Below are 16,326 nucleotides of genomic sequence, written 5' to 3'. Positions count from 1 at the left end.
AGTAAAGGGTGCAGCTAGGTCTCCATCATTGGTCAGTTGAGAGGGCATCAGAAGGTTGGCGCTTCTATTCTGGGTTTCATTTCTATTACTATTTAGTGTTTTGTGGCTTCTAGGCAAGATAGAACAAATTGTTATTAGGTTAAGTAGCAACATCTGAAGTTGGATTTTCTATTCTGGAAGGACAAACTTGACGAGAGTAAGTATGCATGGCTGAATATGAGAACTAGAAATATGAAGAGTCTAATTGAGAATCATAGCCAGGTATCATGGGGAAACTAGAATTCTGGATCAAGTTTACATCTCAATGACTAGTATTAGGATTTAGTATGGACAAGGCTGCATTATTGAAATAATACTTTTCTCTAAAATCACCCTCATTTTTATTAGAAGTAACCAGATTAAGAAAATAATTAACAGTTGGCTTGATTATTTGCATAAGTGCAGCAAGAAGAGTAACGGATTACCTGGGATCTTTTAAATGTGCTTTGCTGGAACTTTTTGTAAGGAATTTCAAATTGAACTTTAAAGGGCTTCTTGAGGCCAGAAAGCTAAGCCAGACTTGCCATCAGGTTGTGCCTGCAGTACCTGGAGATTTGGGTGAATTCTTCTCTTCTTGAGATTCCCAAGACATTCCTGAGGTTCCTGCACTTGCCAGGAAGTGACCTTCCTTACCTGGTCAGGCTGCTGGGAACTCTGTAAGCAAGGTACCAGGCCAGTTCCTCTAAGGGGCTTTGTTGGCTTTATAAAGTCAATCTTAGTTCCTTAAAGCTGTCTGTTCATATCTGAATTTACACACGTCTCTCAGGTATGACGTTCCAGTTAAAGCCTTGGTAATATAACTGAAGGGTCACCACCAGTAAGATGGCAAACTTCCGGCTTCTCTTCGGGGTCCTCATTTCCCGCCGGCGCCACCTGAAGCCCAATCACCTCTCGCCCCCCTCCCAATCCCAGCACCTAGCCAACAGCCACCAGCCCCATAGAAGTGACACCTCAATCAATTCATGCCCCTTCCTATATAACCCAGCACCTTTCCCTAATAAAGCAGAACTCTCCGGTGAATTGCTGCTATGTGTCGCTCCTTTCCTTTCATTGGTGCCGAAACCTGGGAGACAGGACACCCCAACTGGGCCCCGTCTTCCCCCCGACACCAGAAGCAGCTTGCCCTTGTCCTCTTTTTCCGGCGCTGGCTCATCACACTCACCACTCCTCTCTGGCCTTTAGGTTAAGTTTTCCCCCCGGAGTGGGCCACTCTTCTCCAAGCTATCGCAGTGCCATTGACCGTGATTGTCCAGCAAGGCCCTGACGCTCGGGGATGAGGAGGGAACACTCCCCGCCTCAGGCCTTCACGGCTGCGGTGGACGCTCAGGCCCCTCCTCCGACAGTCATAAATCCCCGCCTCAGGCCTTCACGGCTGCGGCCGACTCTCAGGCACCCCCCTCCAACAGCCATAAACGAGGTGACTCCTTTGTGGATAAGAACGCTCCCTTTCCCCCCCTCCTCCTTCTGCTCCGTCCGCCGAAAACGCCTAGCGCTAGGTACCTCGTAACTCCGGCACTCTGCCTTCTTAGGGAAGTCTGGGTGACGACCCACACTTCCTAAGAAAGAGTTACCGCAGACCACCAAGGATTATCGGGGACGCCCTTTGTCTCCTTGTGGGTGCTTCCAGTCCAAGGATCTCTGTTCGTCTTCCCCTGTTTGTCTCCTCTGTCCTTTAGCCATGGGAGCCTCCTCATCCCTCCCTGAAAGTTCACCTCTTGAATGCCTGCTTAAGCATCTGGCTACCCTCTCCCTGACACCTGATATAAAACCAAAACTTCTCCATAAATATTGCTCCCAAGATTGGCCGACATACCCCCTAGACAATAACAACCAATGGCCCACAGGGGGAACTCTTAATCTTAACATCACTCGCGATCTTTTTAACTACTGCCAGCGCCTGAAAAAATGGAAGGAGATTCCCTATATCGAAGCTTTCCACCTCCTCCTCTCCCCGCCCCCTCCCAAGTTCTCCTAGCCTGGAAGGCGCCGCCCCCGCAGAAGCCTCCTGTTCACTCCCTTCCCCTTCTTCTCCTACAACAGCCCTCCTCCCTTCCTCCCCAACCATCTCCTCCCCCATCTCACCTCCTCCACCTTTATTCCATGCAGATTAAGCCTGAGCCTTTCAGCCCCCCTTTAACTAAGTCCCAGGGGCCTCCTCCGTCTTTGCCCTCATCACCTGTTTCTCCCCTGTTAGGGACCACCTTTGTCTTCTCACATGTTTGTAGAGAGAATGGGAAAGCACCTCTCCCCATGTCTGAACGCAGCATGGGAAAGCACAAGCTAAACAAAAACTGGTGCAGTCCTTAGAAGTTATCTGTCCACAAAAACATGTGCAGTCCTTAGAAGTTATCTGTCCACAAAAACATATCTTGCCAAGACTCCTCACTCTGAAAATAGGGAGACCTTAAAGATGTGTAGAAACACCGCCCCTGCTTCTAGCTATGCCCTTCCTCCACTTGCCGATGTGGCAAGAATAGAAAACAACGCATTCCATAAGCAATTAACTGGAGCCCTGCTATAGCTCAGTTAGTAGAGCATGGGACTCTAAACCTCAGAGTCATGAATTCAAGCCCAACTAGAGCAGCAGAGGCAAGCAGCTGGGCTGTAGGCTGGCAACACGTGAGTCTGATTCTATCTTTATTTTCTTTGCCCCCCTTCCGCACTTCAGGACCTGCTTGAATAGGCGCAGCCAGACCATGTCACTGCCCCACAGACTGAGCCAGAACACTTCAGTCCCCCTCAGAGTCGGTCCCAAGGGCCTCCCAAAATTATCGCCCCCCCCCCCGGGAAGTAGCAAGCTCCGAAGGCATCGTGCGCATTCACATCCCTTTCTCCTTAGGAGATTTAGCCCAACTAGAGAAACGCCTAAGTTCCTTTTCCACTGATCCCACGACATACATCAGGGAGTTTCAATGGACCCTCCAGTCTTACAGCCTCACGCATCATGACATTTTCGTCCTCCTGGCCAATACTCTCCTCCCTGAAGAGCGTAGACGAGTTTGGGACTTCGCCCAAACGCACGCTACCGAAACCCACAGGACTGATCCCACCTATCCCCCTGGCCCCACTGCTGTCCCTGAACAAGACCCACACTGAGATTATAACACCGCCATGAGTCTGTCCTCTCCAAATATTTTTGCCTCCTGCTTAATAGCAAGTCTGAAAAAGGCAGTTCGTGAAGTACTCAGTTTTCAAAAGCTACAAGACATACTTCAAAAGAGAGACGAAACCCCCTCCGAGTTCTTAGACTCACTCAAGCCCTATTACAGCATACCATCCTGGACCCAGAAACACCTGAAAGAAGACATGTCCTTATGACATACTTCCTAGCTCAAAGCTACCCCGACATTAAAGCTAAACTCAAAAAGTTAGAACAGGGCCCCCCTATCCCACAGACTGAGATCCTAACAGTGGCCTTTAAAGTCTTCCATAACCGGGAGGAGGAGAAAGAACGCTGTAAACAAAAGGCTGATCAGGCCAATTTCCAAATGTTGGCCCAGCTGATAAAACCACAACCTGGGCGCCCCTCTACAAACAAGCCCCCACCAAGAGCTTGTTTCAAGTGTAGAAAAGAGGGACATTGGTCAAGGGCATGCCCCTCCCCAGATCTCCTACCATCCCATGCCCCAGATGCCACAAAAAGGGCCACTGGGGGTCTGATTGCCCAACCACCCGAAGGGGAGGCTGGACGAACAACCCCCATCCTAAGCCCGCCATAGTGGGGCTGGCAGAAGAAGATTGACGGGGCCTGGGGGCTTCTCGCCCAACCATTTCCATCACCAAACAGGAGCCCAGGGTTACTTTAACAGTAGACAGTCGCCCCATGTCCTTCCTCCTAGATACAAGAGCCACCTTCTCAGTCTTGCGAGAATACCGGGGCCCTACCACGCCTGCCATTACTCCTATAGTAGGGGTAGGAGGTAAACAGATTTTCCCATTAAAACCCCCCGCCCTTTTATGCACAATCCTAGACAGTCTCATACCTTTCTCCCACTCCTTCCTAGTTATGCCCCAGTGTCCCTTCACTAAGACGAGACAACCTTTCCCTCCTCCACGTTTCCATAACTATATCCACTCCCACAGCCCCCAGTACTCCCTTTCTGATGGCCCTCATAGCCAACGACCCCCCTCTACCCAATGAAAGCTCTGGTTCCGCCCTCATACACCCTGTAAATCCCAAAGTTTGGGAAATTATAAGCCCCTCCGTAGCCCTATGTCCTCCTGCCTCTATCAAATTACGTGATCCCTCTCAGTATATCTGTCAGGCCCAATACCCCCTAACCACTTCAGCCCTCATAGGCCTCCAACCCATCATTCAAGATCTCTTAAACAAAAATTACCTCAGACCTACTCACTCCCCATTTAATACCCCCATATTAGCTGTTAAAAAAACCAACGGATCTTCCCGCCTTGTCCAAGACCTTCACCTCATCAACATGGCCGTTGTCCCTATCCATCCCTTAGTTCCAAATCCATACAGCCTTTTATCGCAGATCCCTGCCTCAGCATCCCACTTCTCAGTCCTAGATCTCAAAGACCCATTTTTCTATCCCTCTAGACCCCTGCTCCCATGATTTTTTCATCTTCACCTGGACGGACCCATACACAAGACATTCTGAACAACTCACTTGGACAGTTTTGCCACAAAGCTTCCGAGATAGTCCCCATATTTCTGGACAGGTCCTAGCTCAGGACCTCAAACAGTTTCATCATGATCACTCCAAGTCCACCTTATTATAATACATAGACAATCTTCTACTCTGCAGTCTCTCGTGAGAACAGTCTCAACTTGACACTGCCTCCCAACTTAACCTTCTAGCTTCCAGAAGTTACCGAGTATCCCCCGTCAAAGCTCAAATCTCTTCCCCTCCTGTCACTTACCTCAGATTCCTTCTATCTCAACAAAGAAAGTCCATTACCTTAGAAAGAAAATGGCTCCTCTCTGACCTGCCCATTCCCAAAACCAAGACAGAAATCCTTTCCTTTCTAGGCCCTAAGCCTGGCTAAATATTTTAGAACGTAGATCCCTAACTTCTCCCTGCTCCCTGTTGGCAAGACCCCTATACGACCTCAGCAAGAGCCCCCCCCTAAAAAACAATTACCCTCCTCACCCAGACACTCCTTCATTAAGCTCTGTCAAGCCCTTGTGGAAGCCCCAGCTCTCCATCTTCCTGATTTGTCGAAGCCCTTCTCATTATACATTCATGAGAGGTCCAGTCAAGCTCTAGGAGTCCTAGGCCAATTATTATGGCCCATCCTTTGCCCCAGTAGCTTATCTCTCCAAGCAATTAGACCCCACAGTTCGGGGATAGGCCCCCTTCCTACGAGCATTAGCCGCTAGACAGCTCTTGCAGAAGGCAGCTCATAAACTGACATTCAGAGCGCCCCTTACCATTCTGTCCCCACATCACCTAAAAGATCTCTTAACCTACAAAAGTTTACAGACTCTCCCTCCCTCCAGACTCCTCACCTTATTGTCCTCTTTCCTCCAAAATCCCATTCACCCCCTTTGCCATCCATACCCGAATCATGACTTTTTCCTCCTTTACTGCTCTCTTGCTTTCTTTCCTCATTCCTATTGTCTTCCCCACCACCCCAGCCTCCTTTGTATGGCGATTCAAAGTCAGAGAGACTTACACACAGCATCAAACAAAAGTTACTCCCCTCATTGCCACACCAGACTGCCCTCTGAAAAACTGCTCTGAGCCTTTATACCTCCACTTTCCTCCCTCCACCGAAGTGTTCACTAGCAGCTACCCTTATTCTCCCTACCTCTGCTTCCTCTGACCAAAAACAAGCCTATTGCAGGCGATGGCCAGACACCTAAAGGAGATGTCCCTACTAATCTTGCGCCATTCACTACATGAGTAACTTCCAGTACCCATAGTATTACTCCTCCAACTGTTTCATGAAATATCCCAACGGCTCATTCTCCTTATCAATCCCAGATCCCTGGGATTTTCGATGGGCTGCCAGAGTCACAGCCTCAGTTTACTACGGGGAGGGGGGTCCTTGACCCCCCACAGTACCCTTCATATCTCTCAAAAGTATGTTCCCTCTCATTCCCAGATCTCTCAAGTTGCATCAGATAGCAGACATTCCGAAAAAGTCATTATCCAAACTCTTGATGGCGCCTCTTCATCTTCTTATCCCTGCCCCTCTTCCCATTTCTCCTATTCTTCATTACAGCTCATTCAGGACACCACCATCTTTCTCAACCACACCCTTAACGCAGCCAATTGTTTCTTGTGCGCATCACTACAGCGCCCACTGCTGGCCGCCATGCCCCTTAATATTTCCAACTACTTCCATGCAGAAAGACAACCCCTCTGCCCCCTGGCAGACATACCCCTATGGGAACCAGAATACGCAGATAATCTCACCATCCACCACTGTGTAGGCCCAACTCCACCCCCCCTCCAGCGCACTTCACTGCCTCTCTGTCTACACCCCTACCTCCGGCTCTAAGACTTTTACACAACCGGGACACTTCTTTTGGTGTAATGGCAGTCTTTTCAACTCACTGCCTCTCAACTCCAATACACCCTGCATTCTCGTCACCCTAACCCCACGGTTAACACTTTACAGCATGGCAGAATTTCTTGAGCTCCAACCTCCCTTGCCCTCGCGCACAAAAAGAGCTGCTTTCCTTCCCATCATGGTCAGTAGCTCTTTGATCACCTCAGCCATTGGGGCACGGTTTTCGGGAGAAGCCTTAGGTCACTCTCTATAGGCAGTTAGAGATCTCAACACCAAACTTGAGGGTGCCCTGACATCCACTGCCGATTCCCTAGCCTCTCTCCAGACAGGTCACTTGGCTAGCTAAAGTCATCCTTCAATACCGGCGGGTCCTAGATCTGCTTACAGCCGAGAAGGGCGGCACCTGCGTCTTCCCCCGGGAAGAGTGCTCCTATTACATCAACGAATCCGGCATTGTAGAAACTGACATCAAAAAACTCACCGACCTTGCCTCCAGTCTCCACTCTGCTTCCAATTCCAACCCATTCTCTTCAATACTAACAAACCCCCTCCTCACCTGGCTCTGGCCCATTGCAGGCCCCATAATAATCATTCTTCTTGCCTGTCTCTTCTTACCCTGTATAATAAAGTTCATCAAATCCCAAGTCGGAAAAATCTCTAATCAAGCTTTCAACCAGCTTTTACTCAGGAACTACCAGCTTCTGGCCACAGAAGATCACTCACCCTCACCACACGCTAAGAATGACCCCTCTCTCCACTGGAAACTGTTCCTGGAAACAATGGCCGCAGACGCCTAGCTCCTGACACCCATATCCTCTTGGCACCATTGGAATCAACAGGTCCTCAACCTATGGTTACAGGGAACCTTCATTGATTTCCAAACCTGAAGAAGTCCACATCTACTCGTCCTTACTGCGGGGAGTCCTATCAACCCTTTCCTCCCAATACTCAAGCCCTCACTCCCTTCTCCGCCCCTGTTCAGCAGGAAGCAGCCAGAGAGAAAGCAACGTCCACAAACCCATAGAGAAAGGGGGGAATGAAGGGTCCCCACCAGTAAGATGGCAAACTTCCGGCTTCTCTTCGGGGGATCCTCAGTTCCCGCCGGCGCCACCTGAAGCCCAATCACCTCTCGCCCCCCTCCCAATCCCAGCACCTAGCCAACAGCCACCAGCCCCATAGAAGTGACACCTCAATCAATTCATGCCCCTTCCTATATAACCCAGCACCTTTCCCTAATAAAGCGGAACTCTCCAGTGAATTGCTGCTGTGTCGCTCCTTTCCTTTCAGTTTTCCTCAAATTTAGTACATAAAACGGGCATTATTTCTTACTCTCCAGTTTTACTTACTGTGGGTAAAATTGTAGAATTTCCAGAAAATATTGCCTGGTTTTGGTACATTTGCATATCAGCAGGCATTCGCAAGTGTAAAGTAGGCTTTAGTGCATTTGCATCGTTCCTCAGGGGTGGAGTTCATCTCCATATCAATGGTTAATTACCTGGGCAACAGAGGGCTTATCTGTACCTGAGAGGTGAGGGGGAGGGCCTGTGTGGTTGCTGCTTGAGGAGAGAGTGGACTGCAGTTTTGTAAGCAATAAATGGGTTTTAAACTTTATTTCTCCCTTTGACTGATTTCGGTTTTTAGAGGTATTTTGCCCCGGGATTTTCTTTCCCTGGACTTACACTTACCTTTATTTTGAATTATTAAAAATAAATATAACACATCTCTCATCATATCACCAAGAAATCCTAATTCCTCTTATTCTCCTTGACAGATTAATTCTGAACAGATAGCTTGCTAGGCTGGCTGCCAGCTGTCAGCATTAATTCCTTGGAAGTTCCAAATTTACTCATTCCCCTTCAGTTTAAAACTTCCAGATGTGGTAATGAATTTATCCTGTTTTACTAGTGAGCAAAAGAAATCTAGACAGATGCACACAGGAATACAATTTCAGAGAGACCGTATATTAAACAGGAATCGGGAAGTTCTGCCAACAGCATTTATCAAAGGCAGAGCTTTTAAACATGACCGTTTTAATAATTACCACTCATCTAAGTTATTTTGCGAAGAAATGGGAACAGAAAGAGGAACGCAGTGGTTAGCAGTAACACATTTCTCTAATGCATTACTTCACAGATTATGTATAAGTCGATGTCATGAATCAGGGCAATGATATCTTCCACTCTCTGGCTAACTGGCTTTCTCCTCCTGAGTTTCTTGATTTAATTGTAGGTTTTGAGCAAATTTGCTATAGAGTCCATTTTTTTCTCCACTGTTTGTATCACATTCCAAGAAACAAAGGCGATGCCGTTCACCTGCCACACAGCCTTTTGTCAGGCAATTATTGCCTAACGTGCAGTGTTAAAGTGGCAGTAGGTTTTTCCTTCCTGCACAGTCTTACAGAGCTGTGGCCCAAAGGCAAGTGCAAAACCCACATGTTAGAATAATTTAGATTTCTTCCTGCAGACTGAGTATACAAAAGGACAATGGCCAGATTGTGACATCAGAACTCTGCCCCACAAAAGACATCTCTGTGGACCCACCTCAGAACAGTGCCTAGCTGAATGGCTACCAACGTATTTTTGCCTCTACGTGGCTTAGCAGAAGCTTCCCTTTTTTCTTACAAAGCTTTTCCTCACCCTTGCTGTCTTTGAATTGTCTGCCTTCTTATGGCAAGTGGTTCTTCTGTAGGTGGTCTTTGTTACTTCACCTGTGAATGACGCTGGTATTGACAACAATGATTAACTTATTTTTAAAAACACAAGTGAGGAGTGTGGATGAACAGAGCATGTGGAGGCTGGTGGGCCTGGTGCAACAGTGGAGGTCAGGGGCAGAGGTTGCTTCAGCAGAGGGGTCTGGGATGCTGAAGGGGACAGCAGTCTGTGCTTTGCAGGGGGTCCTGTCACAAAGGATGAGAGCCACCCTTGTTGGGGATCCTGCTCAGGTGGCTGAAGAAGACAGGAGGCACAAGCTGCAGCCAGGAGCAGATGGAGCCAGGAGGGCCAAGGCAGCCAGGCAGGGGTGGGCATCTGGGGCCCTCCCCTCCCCTCCACAGCCCCCACATTGACTTCATGGTGTTCCTGCTGTCCCACACCCCAGGACTGTACCCACACCTGTCCCCATGGCTGCCCCTCCCAAGTCAGCCCCAGGCTGCTGCAGCCCTGGAGTCCCATTACAGGCTCTGGGAGGAAGGACCCGAGAGAGAAGGGTAAGCTTCATTACATCTTTAGATGTGACATCAGGCTGCTTGCCACCTCCAGTTGTCGCAGGCAACATCTGTAACCTGGAAAGAGGAAGACATGGTCATGGTGGGGAAGGCAGGGACCTAGGGGTCTTATAGGAGCCTGAGTGCCATGTCGCTTTCGGGGAGACATTGCAGAGCTTAAGTCTGGAGCCCACGCCTCAGTGTCCAAGGCTGCAGGATCCCTGATGGCAATAAAGACTTATGACGGGGAACGCTTTAGTATTTTCAAGAGGCTTCTACATCCATTACCCACTGTGGCCCTCACAGCCACCCTGAGGAAAGTTTACCACATTGTCCCCATGTGGACCTGGAGTCACCCCTCCCGATCCAGGCACTCTTGGTCCACTCCAGCCCACCCAGTCCGTGCTGGGTGACACCCACTTCCAGCCCCTCTCAGCTTTGTTCCAGCACAGACTCTGGGGAGCATCCAGGCTCGGATCTCCTGCCCAGCAGCCTTCCCACAGGCTCCCAATCCTGAGGGACAGGCCCTGCCGCTGGCATCCTCAGGGGTGTCATGGAGCTGGGCCCTTGGGCGGGAGCGAGGGAAGCTGCCTCCAGGGTTGGCATGGCCAGCTGGCAGGCGCTCACGTCTCAGAGCTGCGCCTCTCTTCTTCCTCCTCCTGTTCTTCTCCCTGGGCTCCGGGTGATGCTGAGGGACCAAAAAACCAAAATCACGACAGGGTGGGGCCAAGTCTCACTCAACTCACAAATGGGGTGCAGATCTCAAAGTCCGTGAACATTACTGTCTACATTTAACTAATGGGCCTCGAGGTTTTCTTTGTTGGACTTTTTTAAAGTAGATAAAAATATTTTCAGTTTTCCTTCCTTGAAGAATGTAAAGAAGGACTTCCTATGTGAGACCCGCCCTGGCTTTCTTGCATCAGTGTATTTCTCTGCTCAAGAAACACACACGTGCTCAGACCCACAAGCCCCTCTGAGCTCCGTCAGGCCGCACGCTGCCTCCCGAGGCCTGGGCCCCACTGCAGCCCCTGGTCAGAAGTGCTGCGGGCTCAGCACTGCCCTTGGGTCAGCCTGGACGAAGCCTCGCCCTAGGCCCCTGCCCCAGACCCCTGCCCCAGGAAGGCAGCCGGTGGATCAGTGCTCCGGGGCCTGTCCTCCCGCAGGCATCAAATTCTTAGGATCTCAGCCGCAGCTGCTGGCCCCTGGGTTTGGGACTTTGGCCTGGAGCCCTTTAGCCCACCTGGCTCCTCTCTGGGATCTTTGAATAGATCCTCCTGCCGGAACTCATGCCCGGCCTGGCTTATGCCTAGAATGAGGACCTTGTATTCTTTCCTGAGAAAAGATATTCTCTTCTTTCCCATCCCAGGAGCCTCTACAGCTGACTACAAAAAGCAGAAGTAATCATAGAAAAGAGAGAATAACATTCAGTCGGGCCTGGGCCAAGGGCTCCTTACCTTCCTGATGTTTCTAGGTGGTGGTGAGGATGGATCACTTGGGAAGGGGAGTGACAGAAGGAGAGGCCCCAGTCCACACAGGATGATGATGGTGTCAGTCACCCAGGAGGTGGAGCTGGGGCTCAGCCAGGTAGCTAGAACACTTTTCAGAGACAGGAGAGGATTCTCCATTGTCTGAATCGCACTGCTGCCCTCAGGCAACTGACCTCTGGGTGTTTGCTTGGGCACAGCACAGTAGGGCCCCAACACAGAGGGTGGCCTGGTCACAAAGGGCTCCTGAGGGTGGGAGAGGGGACAGAGGAGGAGCAGGCTGGACCACAGCCCCACCCCCACCATCCAGTCCCACAGGGCTCTGCACCCTCCTGGGGCTTCTGGGTCCTTTCCAACCCTATTCACCTTTTCCATTCATCCAGACATTATCTGGCTCCCATCATCCTTTAGAGATCTTGACTAGAGGCCCACCAATTTCATAAACCTTGAAATTGTTAAGTTGACCCTCGAATTTTAGCTATTTCCTGAGGATTTTTACTCAGGATTTCCTCTGTCCACCTTGCCACATAATGTTTATGTCTGGTATAAACCAAGGCGCAGAACTTAAGTTTATTTTACACTTATTTAGATTTGTGAATTTCTGCCAAAAGATAGTCCTCACTTTCCTTGTAAGTTTGAAGCATGTTGTCTTGGTCCAGTGTGTCTGCCATCACAACATGCCACAGACTGGGTAGATTAAAAACAACAGAAATGTACTTCTCACAGCTCTGGAGGCAGGAAAGTTCAAAATCAAGGCACCTGTATGGCCATATCTAGTGACAGCCCTCTTCCTGGTTCATTGCCAGAGGCTTCTCACTGTGTTCCCAGTGGGAGGGGGTTAGGGACCTCCTGGAGCCTCTTTTAAAAGGCCCTCATCCACAGAATAAGGGCTGAGAATCACCTGTCTATGGCCCCACATTTTAACATCTTGAGGAGTTAGGATTTCAACCTGTGAATCCTGGGAGGACACAGACATTCAGACACGCACATGTGCTGCACCCAGAAGCCAGGAATGGGTGAGGGTGAGCTAAGGGTAATGGGTAAGCACTGACCCTTAAGGTCTCTGCAGGGTAGAGGATGAGATTAGGAGTCAAAGCCTTGGGGCTGAATCAGGTATTGAGCAGCCTCATCAGATATCCCTAGGGTGCATACTTTTTTCTGGGTAAGCCTTGCTTCCCTTTCCTTCCCCTCCATACTACTGGAGCCTCAAGTCCAATGTGCACCACAGAGAGAGGGAGCTTCAGGTTATCTATGTATTCACTTATGATAACACCCTACGTCCCTTTTTCGGCAGTAAATCAGTATTCACTGAGGGATTCACATGGTGAATGTGTCTTGATGCTCCATGTGGACTTTCTATCCCCAGCTTGGTGGTCATAATGTTTTTCTACAGGTCTGGTGGGAATGGCATTCGAGTTTATTTGGTTTTAATGTCATGAATGTGCACATTCATAAGCACATTCTGTACCTACTATTGCTTCTGTGCCCTGTATATCATCATTTCCTCCTTTATGACGTTGTCATCTTGAATTTAATCTTTTATCAAAATTTGGACTTAGGTCTTTTTTGTATGCATATTTGACATCTTTATTTTATCTGTATTTCTATTTTCAATATATTTTGTCTGATTTTTTTATGCCACTTATAAATCTTGCTCAACCATCTTTCCCTTTAACTTGCAACTGTCCCTATTAACAAAGTCTTCCCTTACTAATGTAGGTTCTTACATTTTCCCCCTGACACCCTATGTCATGATGATAAATGGTCAAGAAGACGTTTGTGCTGTTAAGAGAGTCAGCCAGCTTGCATACATATATGTACGTGGGACAGGGGGTCGTTCCAAGGAAAAGTACCCATCTGTGAGTATTAAAGTGCTCCTGGAGATTAAAGCATTATTAGAAAGGATTCCTGTGATGATGGCGATGGTGATCGTGGTGTTGATGATGGCGATGACACTAACAGCTAAGTAACACATCGGTGTCCTGAGCACGTGACATACTCCTCACTCACTCTCCACAACACCCCTGTGACCGTGGCTCTCACCCTTGAGCATCAGAATCCCCTGCAGGGCTTGAGAAAACAGACTGCTGACCTCCATCCTCTGAGTTTCTGATTCAGTGAGTCTAGGATGGGCTTCTTGAAATTGCTTTTCTAACAAGTTCCCCACTGTTGCTGATGCTCTGGGACACCCACTTTGAGAACCAGTGCCCTAGGAGCTGAGTGCTACTGTATGCCGTAACAGATGACGCTGTGCATGGCAGTGGGTATACAGAATCAGGTGCTGCCAGGTTCCTCTGTAAAGTGAGGCAAAACATAAATGTGAGACAAGCCAGCAGGGCTTAGAAAGGAAGTGAATCTCTGGGGACTTGGCCCTCATCCCTCCTCAGCCGCCATCACTTACTTGGCAAACTGGACTCTGGGTGCCAGAGGGACCGGGAGAAATGAAATGTGGGCACTGAGGCCACTGTGAGATAAAGCACAGACTCTCCTCAGGGCCAGGCTCCCCACTTCAAGGCTGGTTCACATTGTGTCTTGCTGAAAGAAAATGTGAGCCACAGGGAAGGTATGCTGCCTGCCCCAGGCAGGGCCTCAGCATCTTCCTGCCCCACCAGCTTCCAGAAGGGCATTTTCCCTGTGTCCCCTGGGTGTTTGTTTGACTACTTCTCAGAGGCAAAACTTCTGCACCTTATCTGTCATAACTAAAGGTCAGATTGTATGCCTAGCTCCAATGAGAATACCTCAGTGCCAACCTCAGGTATTACAGAAAAGAGGCTCATTCATTTACCAATTCTAAAGACACGTATAAAACATTCCTTTAAAAATTTTAAGACCACAAAAAAGGAACAGACTCAGGCCTATCTCAGGAAAGAAGAACAATTCCACATGAACAGTCTAAACTCACAATTAACAAAACTAGAAAAGGAAGAACAAATGAGGCCCAAAGTCAGTAGAAGGGGAGACATAACAAAGATTAGAGCAGAAATAAATAAAATCAAGAAGAATAAAACAATAGAAAGAATCAATGAAAGCAGGAGCTGGTTCTTGGGGAAAATAAACAAACTAGATAAACCCCTAGCCAGACTTATCAAAGAAAAAAAGAGAGTCTACACACATAAACAGAATCAGAAATGAGAGAGTAAAAATAACTATGGATACCACAGAAATACAAAGAATTATGAGAGAATACTATGAGAGAATATAATGAAAAATTATATGGTAACAAATTTGATAACCTAGAAGAAATGGACAACTTTCTAGAAAAATAACAACCTTCCAAGGATGACCCACAAAGAAACAGAAAATCTGAATACACCAATTACCCAGAAGGAAATTGAATTGGCAATCAAAAAACTACCTAACAAAAACCAAGGTCCAGATAGATGGTTTCACTGCTGAATTTTATCAAACATTTAGTGAAGCCCTAATAGTCATCCTCCTTAAAGTTTTCCAAAGAGTAGAAGAGGAGGGAATGCCGGAGTCCAGCTCCCGCGGGGGGTGTGTTACCCTAAAGGATGAGACAGAGTCGGTGCACAGAGAGACAGGATGCAGAGTCAGTAGGAGGAGGTCTCTCAACAAAGTGCCGATGACAGCTTTCTTTACACCATTTTGCACAAGGATATGATCATTTTTTATTTGTTCTTTCGATTAACAAGCATAGGCAAGCTTTTTCTTTCTATTTCTTTCTCATCTATACATGGTTAGCCAAGTGTTAGTTGATTTTTTCTGTTCTTTGACCTAAACTTTTCCTAGCAACATGTACTCTACTGTGTCTCTTGTTTCTATGCAATGCAGTTTCTAAATAAGGCATGTGACCGCAGAAGCGAGCAGCATGTGGCAGTGACTATGAAGTCTATCAGCTCAGGGTGAAATACAGGTCACTCACTGCTACAGTTAGCTAGGCAGGCATCATCATCTATATTTCTAATGCAATGGGTAATTTTATCTCCTCATAATATTTATTCTATCATAGGCAGATGCAAGACAAAGATAGAAAGCATGATTTAGTACTGTAAGAAGGCAAGTGTAGATGGTCAAGTCTGTGCCTATAGACTAGGTATTAATCCAAGTTAGACAAGGGCAACAAAACATCCATGGGTGTAGAAGATTTCTCTCAAAACTGGGGGGGTGAGTTTCTAAGCCTCACCTCTGTTGGCCCCCATTTTCTCACCTGAAAACCCCCTGCAACTGTGCCTGTCTTAGGTTGTTCCTCCCTTGAGGAATCTTACCCATCTCTGGCTAACCAGCCATCTTCCAGGGCCATACAGGGAGATGTAAAGCTGGTAAGTGAGAGAGAAGCAATGTTCTTTGAAAAGCTTCTTTTTTGTTGTTTTACTTTTTTGCAGATTTATGCCCCGTGGCTTCTATGCCCAGCACTTGTCTTGAGGTATCTTTATCACTTGGAACATACTTGGTAATTTCACGTATGAGGCACGAATTCTAGTAAAAGGCTGAATTAGGAAGAAAGAGGAAACGCCATAGAAATAGCAGATAGAAGAAAACATGAGAAGATGGATTAAGTGTCAGACAGGGTTATTCTATTCAGTAATCTCTCATAATTCTATTTCTCTAATCTCTCTATAAGACTCTCCATCACCAATTTCACTAGCATTGTAATAAAAAGGGGGGCATTTCCACCTAGGTGGACATGGGGCACTCAATGTTTGACTGACTGCAGGTTTCAGTATTCCATGACAAGATCGCCATCTGGCCCCTGCGTGTTCCATTCTTCAGGAACAGTCTTGAAAAGCTTCTGGGAAATTTATGTTCTCTTCTCCTCCGTACTGCTTATCAAAGGTTAGCTTAGCCCTTGGCAACAATGCATGTAAAAGCAAAGCCAATAGTATAATGGAGAATAACAAAATCAAGGTGGGTGATACAGGGAGCCAGCTGCGAAGGGCCCCACTTTGCAGGGGTATTCCTCCAGCCTGAGCTTTGCTACACAGCTTGAGTAGCATGGCTCCCAGCAAGGGAATACTCCCAAACTCATTCTACGAGGCCAACATCACTCTAATACCAAAACCAGGCAAAGACACCACAAAAAAGAAAATTATGGACCAATATCCTTGATGAACATAGATGCAAAAATACTCAACAACATATAGGCAAACTAAATTCAAAAAT

General features: G+C 47.8%; 1 protein-coding gene across 28 annotated transcripts in view; it reads right to left on the bottom strand.

Annotated features, from left to right (window-relative positions):
* The window catches only part of LOC118967075 (uncharacterized), an 86,311-nt gene that overhangs the window by 3,256 nt on the left and 66,729 nt on the right, over positions 1 to 16,326 (bottom strand). For 6 of the 28 annotated variants that reach the window (XR_012127828.1, XM_073228828.1, XM_073228830.1 and 3 more), the window contains 2 exons: positions 10,349 to 10,409; positions 9,739 to 9,799 (listed from right to left, as the gene is read on the bottom strand). Coding sequence is in view for 8 of the 28 variants with exons in the window: in XM_073228828.1 (XP_073084929.1) it covers positions 9,739 to 9,799; positions 10,349 to 10,409 (122 nt within the window). In the remaining 20 variants the exon portion in view is untranslated. The other 22 variants (XR_012127817.1, XR_012127813.1, XR_012127812.1 and 19 more) reach the window with 13 other exon arrangements.

This window comes from Manis javanica, chromosome 2 (genome assembly GCF_040802235.1).
Source record: "Manis javanica isolate MJ-LG chromosome 2, MJ_LKY, whole genome shotgun sequence".
Classification (NCBI taxonomy): domain Eukaryota; kingdom Metazoa; phylum Chordata; class Mammalia; order Pholidota; family Manidae; genus Manis; species Manis javanica.
Note: the sequence above shows the minus strand (reverse complement) of the source record. Positions and strands in the feature narration are given on the sequence as shown.